Source organism: Haemaphysalis longicornis, unplaced genomic scaffold (assembly GCF_048455015.1).
Source record: "Haemaphysalis longicornis isolate Haplotype H1 unplaced genomic scaffold, Haemaphysalis longicornis Haplotype H1 scaffold_6, whole genome shotgun sequence".
Classification (NCBI taxonomy): domain Eukaryota; kingdom Metazoa; phylum Arthropoda; class Arachnida; order Ixodida; family Ixodidae; genus Haemaphysalis; species Haemaphysalis longicornis.
In genome coordinates, this window is record NW_027526407.1 from 208,116,375 (window position 1) to 208,138,418 (window position 22,044).

Consider the following 22,044-nt stretch of genomic DNA (forward strand, 5'->3'; position numbering starts at 1 on the left):
TGCCTCCACACGGGGGCATCTGGAAGACGGCTTATCGGATTTTAGAAGAATTCTACTGGCCAGATTTGGGACGAGATGTGAAGCGTTCCGTATGATCATGCAACGTCGGCAACCCGAAAACGCCCGAAGCGAAGGTTCCGGGGTTCCGGCGACATTTCTGCTCAACACTTCGGGTACCGCGACATGCTTGCAGAACACCGGTATCGGAATGGAAACGTCTAATCAACGTCTCGAGGAGCCAAGAGGTGATGCAAGCAGGCATGATGCACGAGCTCGACTTCGACACCCGGGTACGCAACTGTGCTTCTGGTGGCATACTCTGCGCCTCCCAGAGTAGCCGACGGCAAAAAATTTTCCACAAGTGAACGGGCGTCTAGCATTGTCGTGTTGTAAGGGCGCGTGTGTAACTCAACGGTAACAAAACGTCGTTCAATGTAGTTTATTAAGGGCGAAGCTCCTCTTGCTCGGGCCCTGTCCCGGCCGTACACGGCGGAATGATGATGATTGTGGCAGGATCTCTCTAGGGACTGGCCAACCAAAGTTTGACCGAAGAAGTCAAAACGTTCCACGTGTTCGTTGCTACCCAACAAGGAGGATAGGAAGAAGAAGAGGTTGTCGTTCGTCGCCTGCGAGCTCAAGACTCTTGCTCGGGCCCTGTCCCATCCCTTGTTGTTGCCATACACGGCGGAATGATGATGATTGTGGCAGGATCCCCCTAGAGATTGGCCAACCAAAGATTGGCCGAAGAGGTCAAAACGTTCAGCGCGTTAGTTGCTACGCAACAAGGAGGAGAGCAAGAAGAAGAGGTTGTCGTTCGTCGCCTGAGAGTTCAAGACACGTACCGGGGGTACCCGTCACGAGAGGCTCTGCAGAAGGCGACGGCCAAGGTGTCTAAAATGTCACACACCGAATTCACCAACTTACCCATGGAGATTCTCATCGTCCCAAACAAGCCCTACATAATCACCACAAACATCGACGTCGTCGACGGGCTTGTCAACGGAGTGGTGGAAAGCTTGACGTGTCGAGTCTTTATATGATGTGTGGGCGAATGTTTCACGGCTTTACCGATAAGCATTTTAGTTTCGCCACGCTCATCATCATTCACTTCGTGGAGATGGCGGGATTTTTTTAAGTGACTGCATGCTGTTCGTGAATGCGCTGTGACCCGCGCCATTTTTTGCTCCTGCCTCGTGACTAGTAGAATAGTTGTTTGGTACCCCGAAAAACTTTCTCAATGTGGGGTGATGTGATGAATGGATCAGTGGGGGCACGGTTAAAATAGTGAAAGAAGATTTCACATCGGGCGAGACACCAAGCGGCCGCTGGGTAAAAGACACACCACCAAAAAGAAGAATACGAGGGCGGGGTGCGAGCAGGAGCTGCAAACCCGGGAAGCGCTAGGCGACCGAGACAGGGCACGGTTGGATTGGGCATTCCCACGTCATGCGTCCGGTCGACGTGCCTTCCGTTACAAGACCATCGCCATCGGTCACCAAGCGAGCTGCCGTCTGGGTGCGGCTACCCGCTCGGGCACGAGTGACCACAAGACACTTCCGCGTCATTCCGTTCCGGCTCGGCTCCGGGTTCCTGCTGCTGTGAGACCGAGCAGCCGGCCAAGCTCTGCGGCCCTCACCCTCGACGACCACTGTGCTACAGCAAGGGATACATGTGAGCCGTGCGGAACGCAACTGTTTTGCGGGTCTGGCGCCAGCCAGTGCCACCGAAAGCTAACTGAACTCTCTTTGTGAACGTTTCTTTTTGAGATACGGTTATTTTCTTTGAGTGGTCGTCCAACGTCTCGAATATGTTGTAAATACACTTCGTCCTGTGTGTGCGTCCGGCATTCCTCTCACTGAGTTCTGCATGATCCTAGCATAGGTGATAGCCTTTTTTTCCAGCATCGGGCTATGGGATTATCTGATAGCTGTGTAATTCATGTATGCTGAGCGTAGTGAATACAAGTAAGATACTCAATTCCAGCACATGCTTTGCAATTGAGAAGCAGTTCACAAGAAGGTGATAGCCTTTTGTAGCGTAAGCTACACCGGCCAAGGTTGAGCAGTTTCCCATGGACCTGAAGGACTGTGCTTGCCAAGCGCGAGGAGCAATGAATTGGATCGGATTAGATTAAATTTGGATTTCGATTGGAATGGAATAAATTGGATTGTATTTGATTGGATTGTAATCCAATCCAATTGGAGTACGGGTGTGCACATTCGCCGGTCTGCGCTTTCCAGAGGATTGACGTCATAGCCGGGGCAGACGCACTGGCCCCGGCGCGTGCCCAGCTGTGCGCCTCCGTTGCGCAGTAGCCAAGTCTGACGGTGCGCCGGAGCCGCTTGATAGCCGTTTGTCGTGGCTTCTGGAGAGCCATGCAGCGCATGCGCAAGGAAAAGTGACTTAACTGTACTGGACCGGACTGGACTGGACTGGATTGAACTGGACAGGACTGGAATGAATTGGATTAAAAACTGTTTTAGCAGCAGTAAGCATGATAATCAGCTAACCCTAGACAACCAGGAAACCTAAGAATAACCCGCTGAACCTTAGGTCGTGCTACGGATATTCTGGCATAGCCGAGCTAAGTCACTGCTAATTTTGTTTTATTTTCTGCCTCAGACTATGGAATAATCTGATAGCTGTGTATGTTAAGCTACCAAGATAACCTAACCAACCCTTGCGCCTTTCTTACACTTTTATATACTTTATTTTTGGCCAAACGCGACTTCTTGAGTAGACCAGTTTGTGAGCATGGGAAGAACTTGACTCTGCTTCCATAGGCGTCGGGGACTAAAAGCACAAGTCAGACTAGCTCTGTACAAAGTGTGCTCGCTTCGAAAACTTGTAGGAAGGAGAGTCCTTTGGGAAACGAATTGAATGAAACGACGAAAGATGCAATATCGCTTCCAGAAATACATAAATATCCATTTTTATAGACATGCTTTAAATGACCATCGTTGTACCGTGAGCCCGCAGGCTTTCGGAAATTATGTTGCCATTTCACCGATATTCTGGAAAACAGATTTTCGACGTAACGATATTTACGTTCTACAAAGATCGGTGCAAGTTTAAAAGAAATTTAGGTGCAATATACTCGCTATATGCTTAATTTTAGCTTAAAGAGACAAAACTTCCTCGGCGTCATGTTTAGAGTCTGTCTGACTCGGGCTGATATTTAAAAACAGCGTGGCGGGCAGGGGCTTATTTTATTAAATTCGGTCCGTCTCAGGCTCATATTTTAAAAATTTCTAGGGCCCGGGCCCGGACGGGGCCGTGTATCTACCGGACCGGGTCGTACCGGACCGGGTCGTACCGGACCTAGAAATGGCGGCCCGTGCAGTGCTGTACGCCTAACATTTTCGTCATCATCGCCTGTCCACGTCCACTGTAGGGCAAAGGCCTCTCCCGTAGATCTCCAATTAGCCCGGTCCTGTGCTAACTGCTATCAATTTATCCCCGTAAACGTCTTGATCTCATCTGCCCATCTAACTTTCTGCCGCCCCCTGCCACGTTTGCCTTCTCTAGGGATCCACTGTGTTACCCCTAATGACCAACTGTTATCTTACCTTCGCATTACATGCCCTGCCAACACCCATTTCTTCTTAATTTCTACTAATATGTCCTTAACACCCGTTTGTTCACTGAATCACTCCGCTCTCTTCTTGTCAGTTCACGTTGCACCTATCTTCTTCCGTTCCACTGCTCGCTGAATCGTCCTCAATTTAAGTTGAACCTTTTTAGAGAGCCTCCCGGTTTCTGCCCAGTAGGTGAGAGTACCGGTAAGATGCAGATGTCCTCTTCAGGGACAACGGTAGGCAGCCATTTATTATCTGAGAGTGCCTCCCGAATACACTCCACCTCATTCTCATCGTTCTAATTATCTCTGCCTCATGGTTGGGATCCGGGGTCACTACATGGCCTAAGTAGATATATTCGCTTACAACTTCTACTGCCTCGCCAGCTGTTTCAAATCGCTGTGCTGTCCCGTGGTTATTGATCATTACTTTAGTTTTCCGCATATTAATTTCAGGCCCACGGTTCTACTCTGCTTGTCCATTGCGGTAATCTTGCGGTAATCCTTTGCGGTAATCATTGTGGTAATCCTCCCCCGAGTTAGTTAGCTAGGTGACGTCATCTGCAAATCTGAGGTTACTGAGGTATTCTCCATCAACCCTTACGCCCACCTGTTCCCAATCCAATGTTCTGAATACCTCTTGCAAACATGCTGTGAATATCATTGGAGAGAGTGTGTCTCCTTGTCTGACGCCTTTGCTTATAGTTGTTTTTCTGCTCTTCTTATGGTGAGCAGTAAAATTTCTACCTCTACGGTAGGTATTTTACTACCATTGATGTTGTAAAACGGATGCCTTTACCTCTACGTCACCGCTACAGCGGTGCAGCGGTGTCGTAGAGGTAGAGCATCCGCCTCGCGTGCCAAAGGAGTGTGGTTCGAATATCGGTGCTGCGCAATTCCCACCGGATAAAAAAATCGGCATGTTGATCGATTGCTGATTGAGGCTGGGGTGCGGCCTGATCCCGACGACTATTGCCGGTAACTCACTCCCTCACCAGAGCAGGCTTGCCCACGCTGGTGTTGTAATGGCCGGCACCTCCCATGACTGCGCCAATAAACCATCGGCTGTCAGTCCGCAGCGGCTGCGAAGCGACTCACCACAGCGGTGGTTAGACCTGTAACACAGCAGATGGTGCTAAGAACCCGGACAGGCCTCCATTGGAATCTGACCCTGGCAATGTTTACACAAGAACTTTATCAAGCGAGGCCAGCATAGAGGTGTTATTCAAGGAATTAGCGGGGGGCATTAAAAGGGATTTATTACGGCTTAGTGAGGTTATGAGGACAAGTGAAGCTTTTACAATGCTGAAAGATGGGCACGTTCTAAGGTACCGCGGTATAGTGGACAAAAGAGAACTGCGGGTGGGATTTCTAGTCAATCAAAGCATAGCTGGCAACATCGACGAAAGCAGTAACGAAGGGGTATGCGGTCTCGAAATTAGGCTTAATAAGAGGTTAAATTAAAGGGGGGCAGGGCTACGCACCTCAAGCCAGTCATGACGAGTAGCTAGTTGAACGCTGCTATTGAGGTATGGAATGGGGAATGGCTAAAGTAAAAACACAGCATACCGTAGCTATGGGAGCATTCAATGCTAAAGTAGGCAAGAATTGGTATCGTAGCGAGCATTATAACAAGAAGGCGTGGTTTGTGGTAGATGTGGCGCACAGAGTCTCTGCTCTCCAGAGACTGCATACTGGCTGGTAGATTCATAAAGTGGGAGTGAAAGGTGACACGAGGCATAGTGGGAAAAGCTCATAAAAACACAGGACAAAGAGAGGAACTACACAGGACGAGCGCTTACAAACAACTGATTTTTAATGAAACCAGAAGCGGAAAACTCTCTACGCAGGCTAGGACAGGAGGGTGAAACAAGACAGGCGTCGTCGGCTCATGTGGGCTCCAGCCACGCCTCCCCCCTCCCCCTGCCGTATGTGCACGCGCCCGAACTTCTCACTGTGCACACTCTGGCGAAGTTTAGGGCCACGGAGAACTTCTGCAAGCCCTCGCCATCGTCCATAGTTCGTGTTGCAAGGGCTGTTAAACGATGAACAAAAACCAACCAGCCCAAGCGTCCATTCTGCTGAATGCACCGGCGTCCATCGGGCCCTTTTCTATGCTCTACCCACAGCGCTCTTCTCAGTGACGGCGGTACACGTGTACTTCCAGCGAGCACAGCGTAGCGCCACTTGAGATGCGGATTGTGCACCCGGGAAGTTCCAACGGAGCCTACCAGAGGACGCCTCACCTTGAGAGTGGAGGTGTGGAAGCAGGCCAGGCATTTCAAGGACTGCGTGCGCTCAAATCCAAAGAGACGGCCACGGTAGGCCGCTCGATAGTTCTGGACTGCTGCGGGACGTCGGACACACCACGGCCGAACACCGCTAGGGGTGGGTGAGTGGCTAAGGCGTTGTGCTGCGGACCTCAGGGACGCGGGTTCTACCTCGATCGGATTGGCTACTTTTCTGTGAGTATCCTCTGCAGGCGGTCAGAATTAATCCAGACGCCCGTAGTGCGGCGCTCCTCGTATACAAACCAGGTGTTGCTTGGGCGCGTTAAAACGCCGCAATCAGGGCTGCTGAAGACCGGACCATCGTTCTGGGCGCCAAGTTCAGCGTCGAACGCGCCTTACAACCAGCTGAGAGGACAGAGCTGGGTTCCGGAAGAAGACCGCCCACGGTTCATCACGGAAGGCACTGATGTGTTCTCCAGTACTGAAGCTTCGCGGTGCACTGCTGCAATCTTTCCGAGAATGTGTAGACTATGCTGTGTGTAACCGGTGGCCCGTCGTGGCCCCAGGCAAGGAAACGTGCGTGGTCATTGTACCCTATGGTACAATGACGGAAGTAAAGAAACGGGCAATTTCCCTACCAAATAACCAGGCGTTTTTCAGGCGCTGTGCTTTAGCACGGAAACGGTCAAGCACTGTGACTGTTCCTGTTCCTCTAGAGAAAAAAAAAACCCGTACAGTCGAGATTTGTTTTCGCGCTACTGTTTCAGAGCGGAGCTTGTGGGAGAGGGTTGTGTTGGAGTTACTGCAAGCACAACTGGACTCCCTGTGGGGTCACGGTCCGTTAATGGTCGCTAACTCAGACTGCCCTGCGAATGTTTAGGTTTCGACATTTCAGGAGCCCGGCTTGTCAGCGTAGCTCGTCCGGCTTCACGGTATCTGGCCGCCGTAGTCACGGCGCCACAGCGTCGTGCACCGAAGCAGAGGCTTCGAAATGTTAACCGCTTCTCCTGTTCGGCATCGAACCTGGGTCCCTCGCGTTACGACGCCGATTTCTCCTTCATGGAGCCGCAGAGGTGCGCGTTACGCATGCGCAAAGTCGATATTTGCGCTGCGCCCTTGCACGGAGGCCGCCGTTGCTAGGCCGCTGGTGCAATGACATAAAATAAAGAAAACATCGTGCATTAGCGCATTAATTACCCAATTAATGCAAACTCAATCCAGTGTCTTCAGGGGATGCGGGTATACCTGCGGCATCAACGCCACGCTTGTGAGGAGAGGGCACCACGGTCCCTCTGGCGAATCACTGCAGTCGACAGCTGTGACGTTGAGTCCAACTGCTTTAACTGTTTTGAGGGCGAGGAATCCCGCACGTGCAAAATTTTTCGCACCGATGTTGAGGCTCCGTGCTACTCCGTTTCCCATGATCAGTTAATGAGTAGCGTGAAAAGGGGCATCGCAGATGAAAATGCCGAAATGAAGTTTACCAATACTTGCGGGGTACAGGTCAGCGGTTCCCACAAATTGCGATAAAGGACACGCATAACTTGTGTGTTTATACTTGCAGTCAGCCTTCATAAAGCGGGAGCGGGTTTCCATGTGCAAACATATGCATTGGATCTAGGGGTAGCTCCTGTTCTCAACAATATTTTCCTTAGTCGTGTCGATAGGCACACTCAACCGAACCTTCGTGTGTTTGCCATCAAGATATGGAGTTATGCGAATGATTTCGTTGTTTTTTGTGGATAACTGCAATATATCTCGCCCAGTGAATGACGTTGTTCAAACAGTGCGGCCTCTGGCTGAGTTTCACGTGCGAGCTTTCGAAGGGCAGCCAGCTGTAATCCCTGGACTCACGTTTGTCTTTGAAAGCATGGTCACGTCTGCTGGGTAGGAACTTCTAAATCTGCAAAACTACTCTTGAATTTCAGCTGAGGGCACTCCAAACAGTAAGAGAATAAAATCGGCTTTTAGGTGTTAAGGAAGGTCCTTCTGCAGTCCTGTATGTATGACATTTGTAGCAGCTTTTCAGGCTCAGATCACAAGGTTGAACTTAGCAGGTTTTCCTAAACATGTAATCGAGTGCCCAGAAAAAAAAATCGAAGTCGAAAGCGGAGTCTTTGGAAGAAAACTGCTCATTTAAACGTAGTGTGAACAGTCATTCCCACCAACCGCCCGACTGGTTTCCCCTTTAGAACGCTTGTGTGTGTTTGCCACCTGCGCTAAGTGCACTTAGTTTAGTGCACTCTCTTGACTCCGTACCGTCCTTACGTTTGAGCGTATTCTCCCGTGCAATAGATAAGCAGCTGCGGCTGCCGCAATCGCACAGAGGAACGCAGGTCGGACTCTGAGCCCTCTTCTTCACTTCGACTACGGCGCGTTTCGGGTGGCCACCTGCAGTGACGTCCGCTTCGCCTCAGTCGTCACTGGGCGCTCGTACCTGGAACTCCTCCAGCTGCGCCCGGGGCCCGACGCCGGAGAGGAGCAGCAGGTGCGGGCTGCCGATGGTTCCCGCAGACAGGATCACCTCCCGCCGGGCACGCACCCGCATCTTGTCCGCGTCGCGCTCGAACTCGACACCCACCGCGCGCTTGCCTTCGAACAGCACCTGCGACCCCGACACCGGCATCGAGTAGTGAGCGAGACAAGTGCCGCACATGGCGGGACGCTTTTAAAGACGATAGTCTTTCTGCGACCACCTAATTGGACCCGAAAATTGTGGCCTGTCCCTGTACTCAGCCGCCTGGGCAAACGTTAAAAGAATTCTTGAAAGAGACGTTGGCGCAGGCAAAGCTGCTCGAAGCTGCTTAATACGGTAGCAGCAGACTTTATTCGAGATTGTTCAGCAAGCATATTTGAGCAAAACATTCATACACAACTGGTACTAACTAGGCAAGGTTTTTTTCATTTGAAAGTACATTTCCGCATGATATCTACGACAGGAAAAAAAATCACTTCAAGATGGTGTCTTTTAGGCAAAATACAAAAAGTGCTCGCGCTTGATTCTAGACCTCGTTGCGGCATTTATTTCAAGCACGACAGTATGCGCGTGTAATGCAACGCGGGAAATTTGAATTGACTTTAGCAAAGCTCCTCCCCGTTTACCGCGGGAGAAGCGACACGCAGGGGTCGGAAGAAGACTAGCGATCTTTGCAGCGACTCTGGAGGCCAATGTTTTTCACATTTAGTTTTATTGCGGCTCGCTGAATCGGCAGAAATTCAGCCCACTAATGCATAGCATTCTTATGCCGCTGGTCAACAGTGTGACTTTTTACAGCGAAATTTCTTGGTTTTTCAAAATTCGACCAACTCTCTCCACTTACGCTATTATGACGACTAAAAGGGAAACTTCCGCGAAATCTGCATTTTTGTGGAAATGCGGGGCGTTACACGGAGGGCCATTTTGAGCATTTTTAAATTCTTTCTTCTTTTTGTTTTCGTCATAATTCTGTTTGACCGATTATGTATTTACATTTACGCTGTTAAATCAAACCCCGTTAGTATGTAGTCAGCCGAGAACGACGTTTAGGTACGCACTAAATTATTTACGAAGGCACCACCGATGCCACTTTAGCGGCAACTTACCGGCCAGAAAAGAGTAAGTGCGACACGTTACTTTGAAGCACACACTCAGAGGCTTTATTTCCCGGTAGGCAGCGAAAATTTCGCCATCTTCACTCTCCACATTCAAGCCCACAGCCCATTAAATACTCAAGCAATAAGTAGAACAACTAGGCCCCATGAACCGGAGAGGTATGAGAGAAGCAGACACCCTCCGCCTGGTACAAGCGTTAGCCATTTACCGCGTTGTCTACGTGGCTTCCTACATGAATCTCTTAGAAGCTAAACAAACCCGGCTGTAAACTCTACTCCGGAAAGTTACAAAAACTGCCCTGCATCTTCCAGACTCGCCATCTACGCAGAGACTTGTGGGGATGGGCGCGCACAACACCCTTGTACAGTTCGTTGAGGCTCACCACATCAACCGACTGGTTAGACTAGGTGAAACACCTACAGGAAAGAGACCATTATTACGCGATTCAACCTCAACCCTGTCCACATCGGTTAAGCACCCAGGAAAACACCACCTGCCAGGAGGTCCCTTGCCGACGTCCGCCCAATACCGAAAAACATGCACCCAACCAAGCCCAAAAGCAGGCGAGAAGCACGCGCCAAGGCACTCAGTAAGCTGCATCAGTACATAGCCCCTCGCAGAGTAGCCTACACAGACGCAGCCCTGGTCTGTGCAGGCGAAGTAGTTGCGGTGGAATGCACTGCGTACAACTCGAAAGTCGCTTCTCTTCGCACCACTATAGGAGAAGAAATTCCGATTGGTGAGCAGGTGGTCATTACTCTTGCCATCATTCAGCACCCCCGTTACGTCTACACCGACTACCGTGCCTACCTACGTGGTCGGACTCGTATTTGCCCTGATGCTCATCAAATCCTCGACTGGAATGGGCGCTAAAGAGACGAAGACGAAGTAGATACACAGAACACATGCAGGCGCCAATTTCTATCTGTTCAGATCAGAACTTTCATCTACAGAACTATGTGTGCGGTGCCAGGTCCCCGAAACAATCGACCATTTTTTCCTCGACTGTCGCCGTTTCTCAACAGCTAGACAACTGTTTTTGAAGGAGCCGATTGAGAGGTTGGGGTTGACTTTATCGATAACACTTATATTATCTATTGGCGCATCAAAGCTGGGGTTTGCAAGAAGGGATATATATAATTGCATTCAAAATTTTCTTTCTGCCTCAGGTCGTTTGAATTGCTAAGCGGTGCTGATTAATGGGTAATTCGGGTTTCATTAACAACTAAGTTTCCTTTTACAGCCTCTTTCCGGAAATAAGTATATTGAAGTCCCCACGTTTTTAACCGATTTAGCCCTGGCCAATCCCCCCTTGTGGGTACGTGCCAAAAAATTTGAGGACATCATCATCATCATCATCATCATCAACTTCCAACTCAAGAAAACCATGCTCAATAAAACCAAAAAAACCCAGAAAACTTGCACGTAACGTCACCACAGCCCTTTCTTCTGCAGTGCTCACAGCTTTCCTAGCACTGCCTTTCGACGTCCACGCGGTTCACCCGCATGATAGCTGTCGTGATGTCCGCGCAACTATGTATACACTGGCCAAAGGTATAGATAAAAATCAAGATTTCTGCCAAAGATTAACATTCGCTGACGGCTCATCCATAAAATAGTAACAGCAATTGACACGTCGGCACACACGCGCACTACTGATACTGCCGACATGTAACCAACAGGACTAACGCACGCTCTAAACTTTGAGATTACAGACTATCTAATGAAAGACTAAGTGCTAGCAGAGTCCTTCAATGCTTCTCTAGTCATGAAACTCCCGGCTAAGTTTCGTACGGGGACAAAGGCTACCGCGAGGGGCACCACCGCAGATCGAAGGGCATCGGGCGGCCGCCGCTGCTCTGTAGCCAGACCGGCAGGCAGGAACGCTGTAGCAGCATGCCCGTTCGCACAAAATTTTTTCGCCACTCACAAAACGATAAGGCCATTTGAGCGGCCCACGACCCGCAAAGCGAAAGTGCACTGCTGATAAGGCGGCGAGCGACTGTTTTATCTTACTCCGTGGTCCGTTCCCTGCCAAACGCGCTCTGACCACGCCCCCGGGGGCCCTCCAATCAACACCAGCGCCGCGGCGCGGCCTCCCTGGGCAGCGTACGAAGCTCTCCCATAGCTTGACGGCGAAGTTTCATGACCAAAAAGGCATTGAAGGACTCTGGTGCTAGTGACGGCGTGCTGACGCATCCATCCCCGCTTTTCTGATGCCTCGGTAATCTCCCTGTCCTGCTTTCTTAAAAGAGGCCCTCCGGTCCAGAAATGGCGTTCAACCGCAGCGTGATCCGCCAAGTTCCCGCCGTTGTTGCTGCTACCAGCCAGCCGGTGCTCCGTCCCGCCGGCGGTCAAAGCGACGGCCAGGCTATACACCTTCTCGCAGTCGAGCGGGATACTGTACACGATGTTGCTAGCACACACGAAACAGCGGGTGGCGCGCTTCTTGGTGCATGTAGCCGGCAGCTTACTCGCCATGAAACGGCAAATACTGGCCAGCTTGCCTGGGACCGAGAATACAATGCGCACATTGTATCTGGCCACAACCTTCTTGATATTTTACGATATCAGTGTATGCACGTATGGTATAATGTGCATTTTAATATTTTCTTTTGGCTTGTGCATCTTTCTGCCATTTTTTACAATCTTTCTGCCATATGGTACAACGCACGTGAGGCGCTGCGTATCGCGTTATACCATAATTGGGCGCTGCAATCGGCAACCATGGAGGAAAAAAAAAGTTAAATAGGGAGTGTCCCGTGGCAGTTGTGAAGCCTAGTCGTAAAAAATAAAAATGAAAAATTGGCGCCAAACTACGCGGTGAAGGTGGTTGGAAAGCAAAGCTTAGCGACGTCACGAATTCACATACGTGGCTCTACAAAGAGTGAAGCCGGAGATTCTGCAAGGTATTGCCTGGAATTCGCAGGGGCGGCGTCCCGGACGCAGCAGCGTCGGGCACGGCCGGGCTAGAGCGTCGGACGCCGCCGCTGTAGCCCGGCCGTGCGTCGGCGGAAAGAAAACAGAGAGGACCGTCTTTCGAAGGGTGACACAGCGGAACATAGCCATACTGATGTGCTAGCTCGGGGAAACACCACGATTATCTCATTTCATAGGGATAATGTTTCGCCCTATCACCATACCTAGAATAGTCTTCTTTTATCTATAGTCTTCTCGATGCGAATCGACGGTTCGAGAAACACCCGCGCCGAAACATTAATGCCCGCCAGCAGACGCCGCTGCATTCGATAAACCGACACTCGCCAGCGCAGGTCACTTTGTTGAGTGCTGCTTCGCCGCCTGTGTATTCTTTGAGTTGTCTAGGGAGCAGATGTTCGCTGCAATAAACATGTTTTCCCTTCGAGACAGCTGCGTCGTGTGTGGCTATGGGACAATATATTAGTTTCATTTATTTTTACACACTGCAGCCTGGTGTCGCGAGGTAAGGTACAGTGCCGCCACTGAGGCACGCGAGTAAGCAACGGCGGCCATTTTGGGGTTTATGAGCGTTGCAAGATAGCTGCTTCGACAGCGTCGCCGCTAAATGGGACCGAGTCGTTTGTTAACAACACTGCCGTCGATGCTGCGCATCTGTTTAACACACTTATGCTGCTGAAATGCTGCTGCACGCGTTATTGTTGATTGGCGTTCTGAACGACGCGAGTCGCGCGCAGCCGTAGTGCAGGGAGGAAAAACTAAGTCTAAAAGAGCTGACAGACTAAAAAGCGGAAACAACAAAAGGGCTGCACCCATGAACCATGCAGTGCAAACAAATGTCACGTGATGAAAACTGACCAATGATCACGGCGGCGGCACGGAACAATGGAAGAAAAAGAGTGCTGATACTCCGTAACCTTATCTAGTGACACTACTGCAGTGCACTTGTACTGTCGCAGGAGTGAGTAGGTACACAAATACAAAAACACTTTTTTGGAAAGAATAACACAAAGATAATTAACAACGCATTTAAACTTACGTATGTCTCACGAAGTTTATACATAAGCAGGTTTCCTTCGAAATAATGTCTCTTAGATGTCTCTCAGCGCAGCCCTCGTCGCCTTCTCTTTGTCCTTGGGCTAGGAAGCACGACTGCTTAAGATGGCAGGGCTGCGGGAAAAATTGATCTGCTCATTCTCCACCCCCTCTCCCACGCCACGTAAATGCGCCTTCTCTCTTTGGCCGCGCTCTTTCCTTCCAGTCTCGCAATCTAGTAGAACGTTTCGTTACTTTTGCACTTCCTGGAAGGGCTAGTGTTGTGGCATGCTGTTTTGCTTTCTCTAGATATCGCAAAAATGAAACGGCTTGTATCACTTATTTATTGGAGTTTTGCCTCAAATACGCCTAACGTTTTCTTTTTTCTCAACAATGTTGACAAGTATGAACATTGCTAAACAGTTTGGGAACGTTTTGTATGGACGTCTGACTCAAGAATTCTTTTAAAGTTCGGCCGAGCGGTTCAATCGAGGTACAGACGGACAGAAAGTCTGTCCAAGAAAGACTACAGCCTAGGAAAGACCATAGTGTTTAATAAAGCGGTGCATGAGCGTCACCCTGGTGGCCTTTGAGAGCAGGGTGATGTGCAGGTTGGACCGCCTCGACACCACAGGTTTGATGAAGGACTTGCAGGCGCTGTACCGGGATCCGTCCAACGTGTTCGTCTGAAGACGGGCGAATCCTGCGCCACGACGACAAAGCGACGCATCCGCGAATTAGCTCAGCGAATTATCACTGAGTCAGTGTGATCATGGAACATTTATTAATGGGATCAAGATCAGCCACGATTTCCTGGTAGACGTGGGAATAAAATGCAAGGATCAACATAATCAACCGAGCGAAAAAAGCTCTGCTGATTTTTCAGCCAAGCACAGGACTTTATCAATGTTTTATACACGCTTGCGTGTTCATGTACATCATCGCTGTCATAGTCGTCATCGTCACATTCATCAAGTTCTACAATTTATTCTAATAAACGTGACGTAGAGAGCTAGTTGCCTTTGCCAGAGTAACCTAGCCGGTCTCATTAGAGGCCATTGTTTCTGTCTAGTTCTCGCCAAAGGATGCTTCCGCGTTTTAACGTTCGTCGTGCGTACGGGAGGGTGATGATATACGCACCGAGGTGTGTACACAGAACGTCTCTGTACTCAATCTATGTACTAACGTAGGCCAGAAGTGGCTCCTGGTTTTCCTGCAGCTAATTTTTTTTCCTTCTTTAAAGGCTCCAGATGGAATAGAAACTCGAGGCATTACCTCAACTTAATTCATTATACCGTTACAGCATGTTGTTGGGCTAATTGCTGCCAGACAAAACGCTACGATTGCTGCTCCATCTTTTCGGTAGAAAAACCGCGGGACACGAGTAGGATGAAGTGATCGACGCGCACCCTTCATGTTTTTTACGCGAAGTTTATTTTAGACTTAAAAACTTGGAACCATCCTGACGGGGCACAGTGCCATGTCAGCGTGCAACCATAGTTAGTACTTCACATTACGCACCTAGGACATGTAACAACCAAATGTGTTTATTTTATTAGAGACGCAGGCGGATTGATGAAGGTAAGACGAGACTCGCCCATGAATAATTACATTAGGTCCCTTCGGAGAGTGATGCTGTCCACGAGGTGCAGTTCTGTCCAAGGTCCCTTCATGGAAGAGCAGGGAGGTGCTTCAATTCGGACAGGCCCACTTTAACAATGCCTTGCGCAGAACGTGTCTGGTTTCGCACTTCGTCTCCTCTGCTGCGCGTAGACGAGCATTTTAAAGCTTGTCAAATTTATAAATGCCTATTAAATGATTCTTGGCACAATTGAATCAAGTTCTGTTTGAATTTTTTCTCAGATATGTTTTTGTTTCTCGCCTGTTTTATCGCATTTAGTTCTTAGTGTAAGAAATCCCTGCAGTTGCTACCGTATTGTTTGTTCGAGCTTTTGCCGTGACCCCCTGTGAAATAAAGCTAAACCTGGCGTTTTGTTCTCCCTGTCCTTTCTGAGCCGCTTCGGCCCGTCACTTGGCCCCATCCCCCAATTTCGATTCTTTGAAATTCATCCGCGCCATGAATGCGCCTTGACCCGCCCGACAGCAACACCACGAAGTGCTTGTAAATCTGCGAGAGAGTGCCGCGGCATTTATTCCCACAGGCAGGCCCACCTGTCTGCTTAGCTCCGTTGTAGTCGACCAATTGGTAGCCCAGCTCCTTGCCCGCTTCCAGGAACACGTCACTGACCAAGGTCTGAGTGCTGGCGTACGCGCAGGGAAGCTCGCCGCTTGTCCCGTGGTACCCTGAGCGCGAAAAGAGAAAAAAGAATGGGTTAGCTTGAACACTTGCGAGCCTAGTAATTTGGAGTTTCGAAATGTCTCTCTGGCATGGACTCGCAAAGAGACACACTTCGTGAACGTTTGGCCTCCGTTTGTTCCAGTGTTTTAGCAGCCAACTTTGCTTTTGCTGCCTTCGGTCTAGCCACATATCTAGTGGATGACTGGATTCAGCCCGTGGCTCGCGCTGAAACCATCCATGGCGAGACTGAGCGGCCAAGCGGCGGCCAAGCAGCCGGTAAATTTCCCTAGCCTAGTCACGTGGCTACCAGTGAGGTGACGTGACGTGACGTCACACGTCCCACACTTGCGCTCCGGCGCCTCAAGGTAGCTGCGACGCGACGAATAGAGCATGGATGTGTGTACTACCTCACGATCATGGCGTAGTAGAGCTGTGGCTCCAAAACAAAACTTGCGTCATATCAGCAGGTGACGCCAGCTGTGGTGCCAAAATAGTTTTCATCATGTACGGGTTTTACATCATGCGGTGCCCGGACGTTTACGGGTCCTGTTCGTGATACTGTCTACCCTTCGCCGCACCTGGAACCACCTAGGGCATCGACGCAGGGACAGTCGAATGAAACGTCCCCACATGCCGGAGGAAATCTGTTGACTTGAGTAAATTAGCATCAGACCGCCATTACTTCCCCATGCCTTGGGGCGCAAACAGGAGTTGAAGCTAGCCTCGCTGCGCGGCACGTGACAGCGTCGGCAGCCAGGGCGGGCTTTGTGGTCATAGCGAGAAGTGACGACCCCACGCGTCGGTGGGAACCGACGTGAGGCGAAGCTTGAGTTGCATGTCTTTCCGAATTCATAGCTCACGTAGCGCTTTTCGCACTCGGGCCGACAAACGGCCCTTGCGTGGCCACGAGGCGTTGTTTGCTTCGGTCAGAGACTGGAAACCGGTCGGTGTCGCTTCCGTCGGTGCCGAAGAACTGCGCGAGGCACTTGCTTGACCTTGGTGTAGCTCGAAGGTCAGAGAGACGCTACCAGGGGCGTCCCGGATTGCTGTCTGGTGTGATAAGTTTCGCATCTTAACTTCTCGCCGCCGGGTAGCTACGGCGCCTCTAAGCTGGTGATTATTCCACTGCCAGCGACACAGACAGCACCATCGCACAAGCTTTGTCACAGAGGGCAAAGTAAGTGCTACCTGCTGTGTGTGTTGCTCGGACGAGGTTTACACAGGCTCACGCAAGCGTGGGCCGAAGGAAACGTGGCTTCTCGGAATGGACAAGGCCGATCGTGAAATAAAGACCATGATTAATGCGAACGCACTACTTCAGCAGAAAAGCGGCCATCCGGCGTCAGCCTAGTGCTGCTGCTATGCAGCAATGGCTCCGTGCGACAGACGTGTCCGCCCCAACCAGGAGTTGTGCAGCTGCGCCGGGCTACGCACATTGGAATACTCGGAATTTTTTTCAATTATAAAGTCCTTTTTTCCGGCAATTTATTGAGGAACTTCACTTTAAGCTTACCGCCAGAAAGCTTTGGCGTGTGTGGGCGTGATATAAAACGGGAACGTCCATCGTCAGCGTACACTGGCGCCCTGCTAAGCCGAGCACGGTCACCCAAGCGCCAGAGCTGCGAATTCCTGCCCGGCTTGGAGTCGCCACTGTAGATGCCGAGGCGCACTTTTCCTACAGCGGTTGGGTCGGAAGGGGCCCTGAGCGCGCGTACCGTTGTTGGAGTACGCGTCGATGTGGCAGTGCTCGATGTTCTTGAAGTGCGGCAGCAGCTCGTCGTAGCTCCAGCCGCGGACGCCGTACTCGCTGCCCCAGCCGTCGTAGTCGCGCCGGTTCCCGCGCACGTACATCATGAAGTTCACCACGCTGCTGCCGCCCAGGGCCTTGCCCCGTGGCCACGGGCTGCGCTGCGGTTCGAGAGAAAAAAAAAAGAAAAAAACACCACAGCATAAAATAGCCCCAGTGTGCGTATACGCTCCTGGATTTCGTTTGGAGTATAAATGTAAAGGCTGGACGCTCGTGTGAGGACTGTAGTTCAACTAACGCTTAGACTGCGGTCCGGTCCTGATCAGAGTAAACAGTGGCACATCGTGAGCGCAGAATATAAAGGCATGGGATGATAGATTTCTGCGAGTAATGCTAGCCTAATTAATCTAATTAATCTAACAATTCAGCGAATTAAAACCAAACGAAACAGCAAAAATAAAATTAGCGCCCTTCCACTCAGTCAAGAAGGATTACCTGCGAAGCTGTAAGCAGTTCACTAAGTGCACGAAACAAAACACGTTTCTTCGTAATTTGCGATTGAACACACTTACTAGCCAATTACCTGAATGAAACTTGGAAGGAGCCGAGCTTTACTCTAGCGGACAAGCATGGAGTTCTCTGTTTCCCTCCAGCGTCGTAGCCATCTTACTGTTTGTATAAAACACCAACCCAATCCGCTGAACCACTGAGGACGCCAGATAGGTCGCATTGGGCCGTTTGGCGACCACGTTTAAACATCCCGCTACCACCATCAGTGAGGGCACGCCCTTTCCCCCTCTCCCAAACACTGCACGCATAAACTGGTTATGCGCGCGTGTTTTGTAGTGAACGACGCCGCCGAAATTGCCACTGTGAAAGCCGTTTCAGCTGAACAAGTAATATTGGCTCACGTCGGCGTGAGCCAATATTAAGTGGGAAAGTTGCTGTTCATCCTTGATTGGATTGAATAGCAACAAAAGTTTATTTCTACATGCAGTTGGGCGCTCGCGTGCCCCGACGAGGGCCTACGTCGTCTTTGGGGTTTCCGTTACTCGGCATGGCTCCCTGCTCGCCGTTGCCGGCTCGCGAGCGCCCCGAGGACCTATAGGACGGCCCAGAGCTGGTGGTCTCGGTCGTGGCTCCTCGCGGCTGCCTCGAGCCACGGCAGTATCGTTCTTGATCTTGAATCCTCTGAATATTGGTGCAGCCCCGCAAGATGTGCGTGTGCTCTGTCGTCTACCTCCGGCCAGTGGCGTAACTAGATAGGACGGCGCCCATGGCAAATATATGCTCACGCCCCTCATAATGGTAATGATAGGGATTATTATTATTACTATTATTATTATTATTATCCAAGCACCCCCACTGGTTTCCGAAAGAACTTCGTACGACCCTTAAATTAAAAGACCGCTGCCACAGAAAGTACAAGAAAACCGGGTTGACGAATGGAAACAGAACTTCCGCTCTTACCGTAAATTATGTAAAAACATTTATGAGCGGGACCAGCGCTCCTATCTCGATTCTGTAGAGAGTAGTGCGAATTCTCAGCCTGGAACATTTTGGAGATACATCCGGTCCCGTAGGAACAACTCATATGATCTTATCAATCTTGCAGATTCCTCTGGGGAAGAAGTTCATAATGTCGCCAACCACTTTGCTCAGCACTTCAGTGCCACCTGCGGCCAGCGCGACGTCTCTGAAATGAACATATTGTTAAATCGCGTACAGGGCTCTAGCTTAGTGCATTTGGACGAGCAGTTGGTTTTGGAGAGCCTAAAGCGCATGAAACCGTCATTGTCGTGTGGAGCTGACGGAATACCTCCAGCTATTCTCAAAACATACGGCAGCATTTTTGTACCTGTTTTGATTGTGATATTTAACCAGTGTCTAAAAACAAACGTGTTCCCTCTCGCGTGGAAAATTTCTCGAGTGCGTCCAATTTTCAAGTCAGGCTCCAAATCGGATGCAAAAAACTACAGAGCAGTTTCTCTCCTTTGTGCTTGTTCCAAGCTGTTTGAGACAGCGCTGTACAAATTACTGTCAAGTTCTGTACAGAATCTCCTTGTAAGTAAACAGCACGGCTTTATATCAGGAAGGTCGACCACAACTAATCTTTCCTCCTTCATGGAGCAGGCCTCGGCAGCCATTTCTGAGAGGGGCCAGCTCGACGTTGTCTACTGTGATCTGAGCAAAGCATTTGACGTTGTCTGCCACACGTTGTTACTTAAAAAGCTTTTACAGGTAGGAATTGATACACCACTCGTGGCATTGTTGGGTAGTTATCTAGATAATCGGTTCAGTTTCGTTAGCGTTAACGGGCAGACGTCTGCTCTGTACAGATCAACAAGCGGTGTGCCTCAAGGTTCCGTGTTGGGGCCTCTCTTGTTCTCCATTTTTGTTAAGGAGGTGTCAGCCGCAATTAAGATGTCTTCTTTCCTTCTTTACGCTGACGACATTAAAATATTCAGACGGATTGAGTCTATTAACGACTGCATCGCCCTGGACCAAGATATATCCTCACTTTCTAAGTGGTGGTCAGACAATAGATTAAATTTTAACTCTACAAAAACAAAGGTCATGTCTTACAGCAGAAAAACGAACAGCACTTTATTTTGCTACAGTATTAACGGCGGTTACTTATCTAGAGTTGAAGAGATCAGAGACCCCGGCGTGCTTTTCGACAGTGCCTTAACTTTCTCACCTCATGTCACTCAACTTACTAAGCGGGCGCTCCGCTCTCTTGGGGCTGAATGCAGGTTTTCACGAGAATTCCGGTTTCCTTATTCATTCCTAAAACTATTCAGAACGCTTTGTATTTCGCAACTAGAATATGCTTCTGTCGTTTGGAATGGAACCTGTAGTTCCAACTGTCAACGTATAGAGCGTGTGCAGACCAAATTTTCATCAATATTTAGGCATCATTTTCCTTCGAAGCCTATCCCTATAACTGTTTCTCTAAGTTCCCGGCGGACCACTCAGACCTTCTTTTCATGTACAAATTGCTCCATGGTTTTATTTTATGCCCGCAACTACTTGAATCAATCAGTTTTCGCTTTCCACAAAAAGCTACAAGGCTCGCCCACCCTTTTAAAGCAGCTGGAACTCTCAGCACACAATCTCCAATTCAAAGGATGCAGCATCTGCATAATGTTCACTCCGAGAAGCTCGATATCTTTCAGCGTCCTCTCCGAGAGTTTTTGGCTGGGTTGTTAGCTCTGACACACTAAGTTCATCTTGGCAGTGTTCTTTTTCTTCACTTATCGTCCTGGCGTGTGCATTGACTTCACCGAGCTTGTTCTTGTTCTTGGTTATTCGTGTATTGTGCTGATACTGCGACTGTAATTATCGTAGAATTTTTCTTTTTCTGCCATTTTTATCATTAAAAGTTTCCATATTCACTTTATGCGTCCATTTGAAACTGAAAATTTACGCTTCCCGGATCTTGTAAAGACTTTCTTCTTTTCACTCACTCTTCCGTATAGTTACGCTTATTGTAAGATGTCTTCTTGTAATTGACCAGACATTACAGTTTCTATTGATTGTGTAATGTTGACTAAAATTACACTATGGTATTTTTATTCTTCTTTGAAGTTGTTGTAGTTTCTTCTTATTTGTTGTTCACTCACTGTTCATTTGCCAGCTGTTGATGTATTTCATTGCTGTCTTATACCTTTTCTGTGCGCCAGCGATAATTGATTGTGTAAAGTCGGTTGGATTGAACTATTTTATTTCTAATCTTCTTTGCCGTTTTTGTAGTTTTTTTTTTGCTCACTGAGTGTTTATTAGCAAATTATTGATATACTACAGTGCTGCATTTTCCCCTCTGAGTGCTCCAGCACGAAGGCCTCCGATATTCCTGGCCACTATAATAAATATTGATTGATTGATTAATTGATTGATTGATTGAATATTAGTATTATTCTACGACATTCTACGTATGCCGAAGCGCTTCGGCATTCGTAGAACGCTCCAGCGGTCAACCAGGTGCGGCGTTGAGTGAGTTGGGTTCCCCTTCGGACTGCCCTTTGCGTCCGCCTCTACGGTCCGACACTGCGAGTAATGGCCCGCCGGCGAGCTTACTGAATAAAAGAAGCTCTCCTCGCGTTGGTGCATCGGAAGCTTCCGAGTTGGTTGTGGTGCGCCGACCACCGAGCCCCAAGGCCATCTTTGTTTCGAAGTTGTCGGCTAGGACGACATCTGAGCAACTGTTGGCCTACTTGTCGAATGTGCAAGTCACGCCATTGTCGTGCAAACGCCTTACGACCAAGTGTGACTCGTATTCCTCTTTTCGCGTAAATGTTGACACAGAGTGTTTTAGGCGCCTGGGCGACCCTCCTATGTGGCCAAAGGGCTGCCTCTTCAAGCCGTTCCAAGGCATGTTCCACCCTTGGCATGGTGCACAGCTATGAAACTACTGAGCATGACCAATAAGAACGACACTCTCGACATCTGTTATCAAAACGCTCGGAGTCTACGTACTAAGTCCTCCGAATTTCTTGGAAATGTTGTGTGCTCCAAATTTTCCACTATTGTTTTTACTGAAACTTTTCTTTGCAGTGATATCTCGTCTTCCGACTATTTTCCCCCGAGCTATGAAATTTTTAGAACCGACAGGAAGTTAACTCG

General features: G+C 49.5%; 1 protein-coding gene across 1 annotated transcript in view; it reads right to left on the reverse strand.

Annotated features, from left to right (window-relative positions):
* LOC144141318 (oxygen-dependent choline dehydrogenase-like) overlaps positions 1 to 22,044 on the reverse strand; it is a 145,585-nt gene that overhangs the window by 80,153 nt on the left and 43,388 nt on the right. The window contains exons 4-7 of the mRNA XM_077672890.1: positions 17,387 to 17,579; positions 15,545 to 15,676; positions 13,951 to 14,075; positions 8,246 to 8,413 (exon numbers count right to left, since the gene is read on the reverse strand). Of these exons, the coding sequence (XP_077529016.1) occupies positions 8,246 to 8,413; positions 13,951 to 14,075; positions 15,545 to 15,676; positions 17,387 to 17,579 (618 nt within the window). The remainder of the gene's footprint in view (positions 1 to 8,245; positions 8,414 to 13,950; positions 14,076 to 15,544; positions 15,677 to 17,386; positions 17,580 to 22,044) is intronic.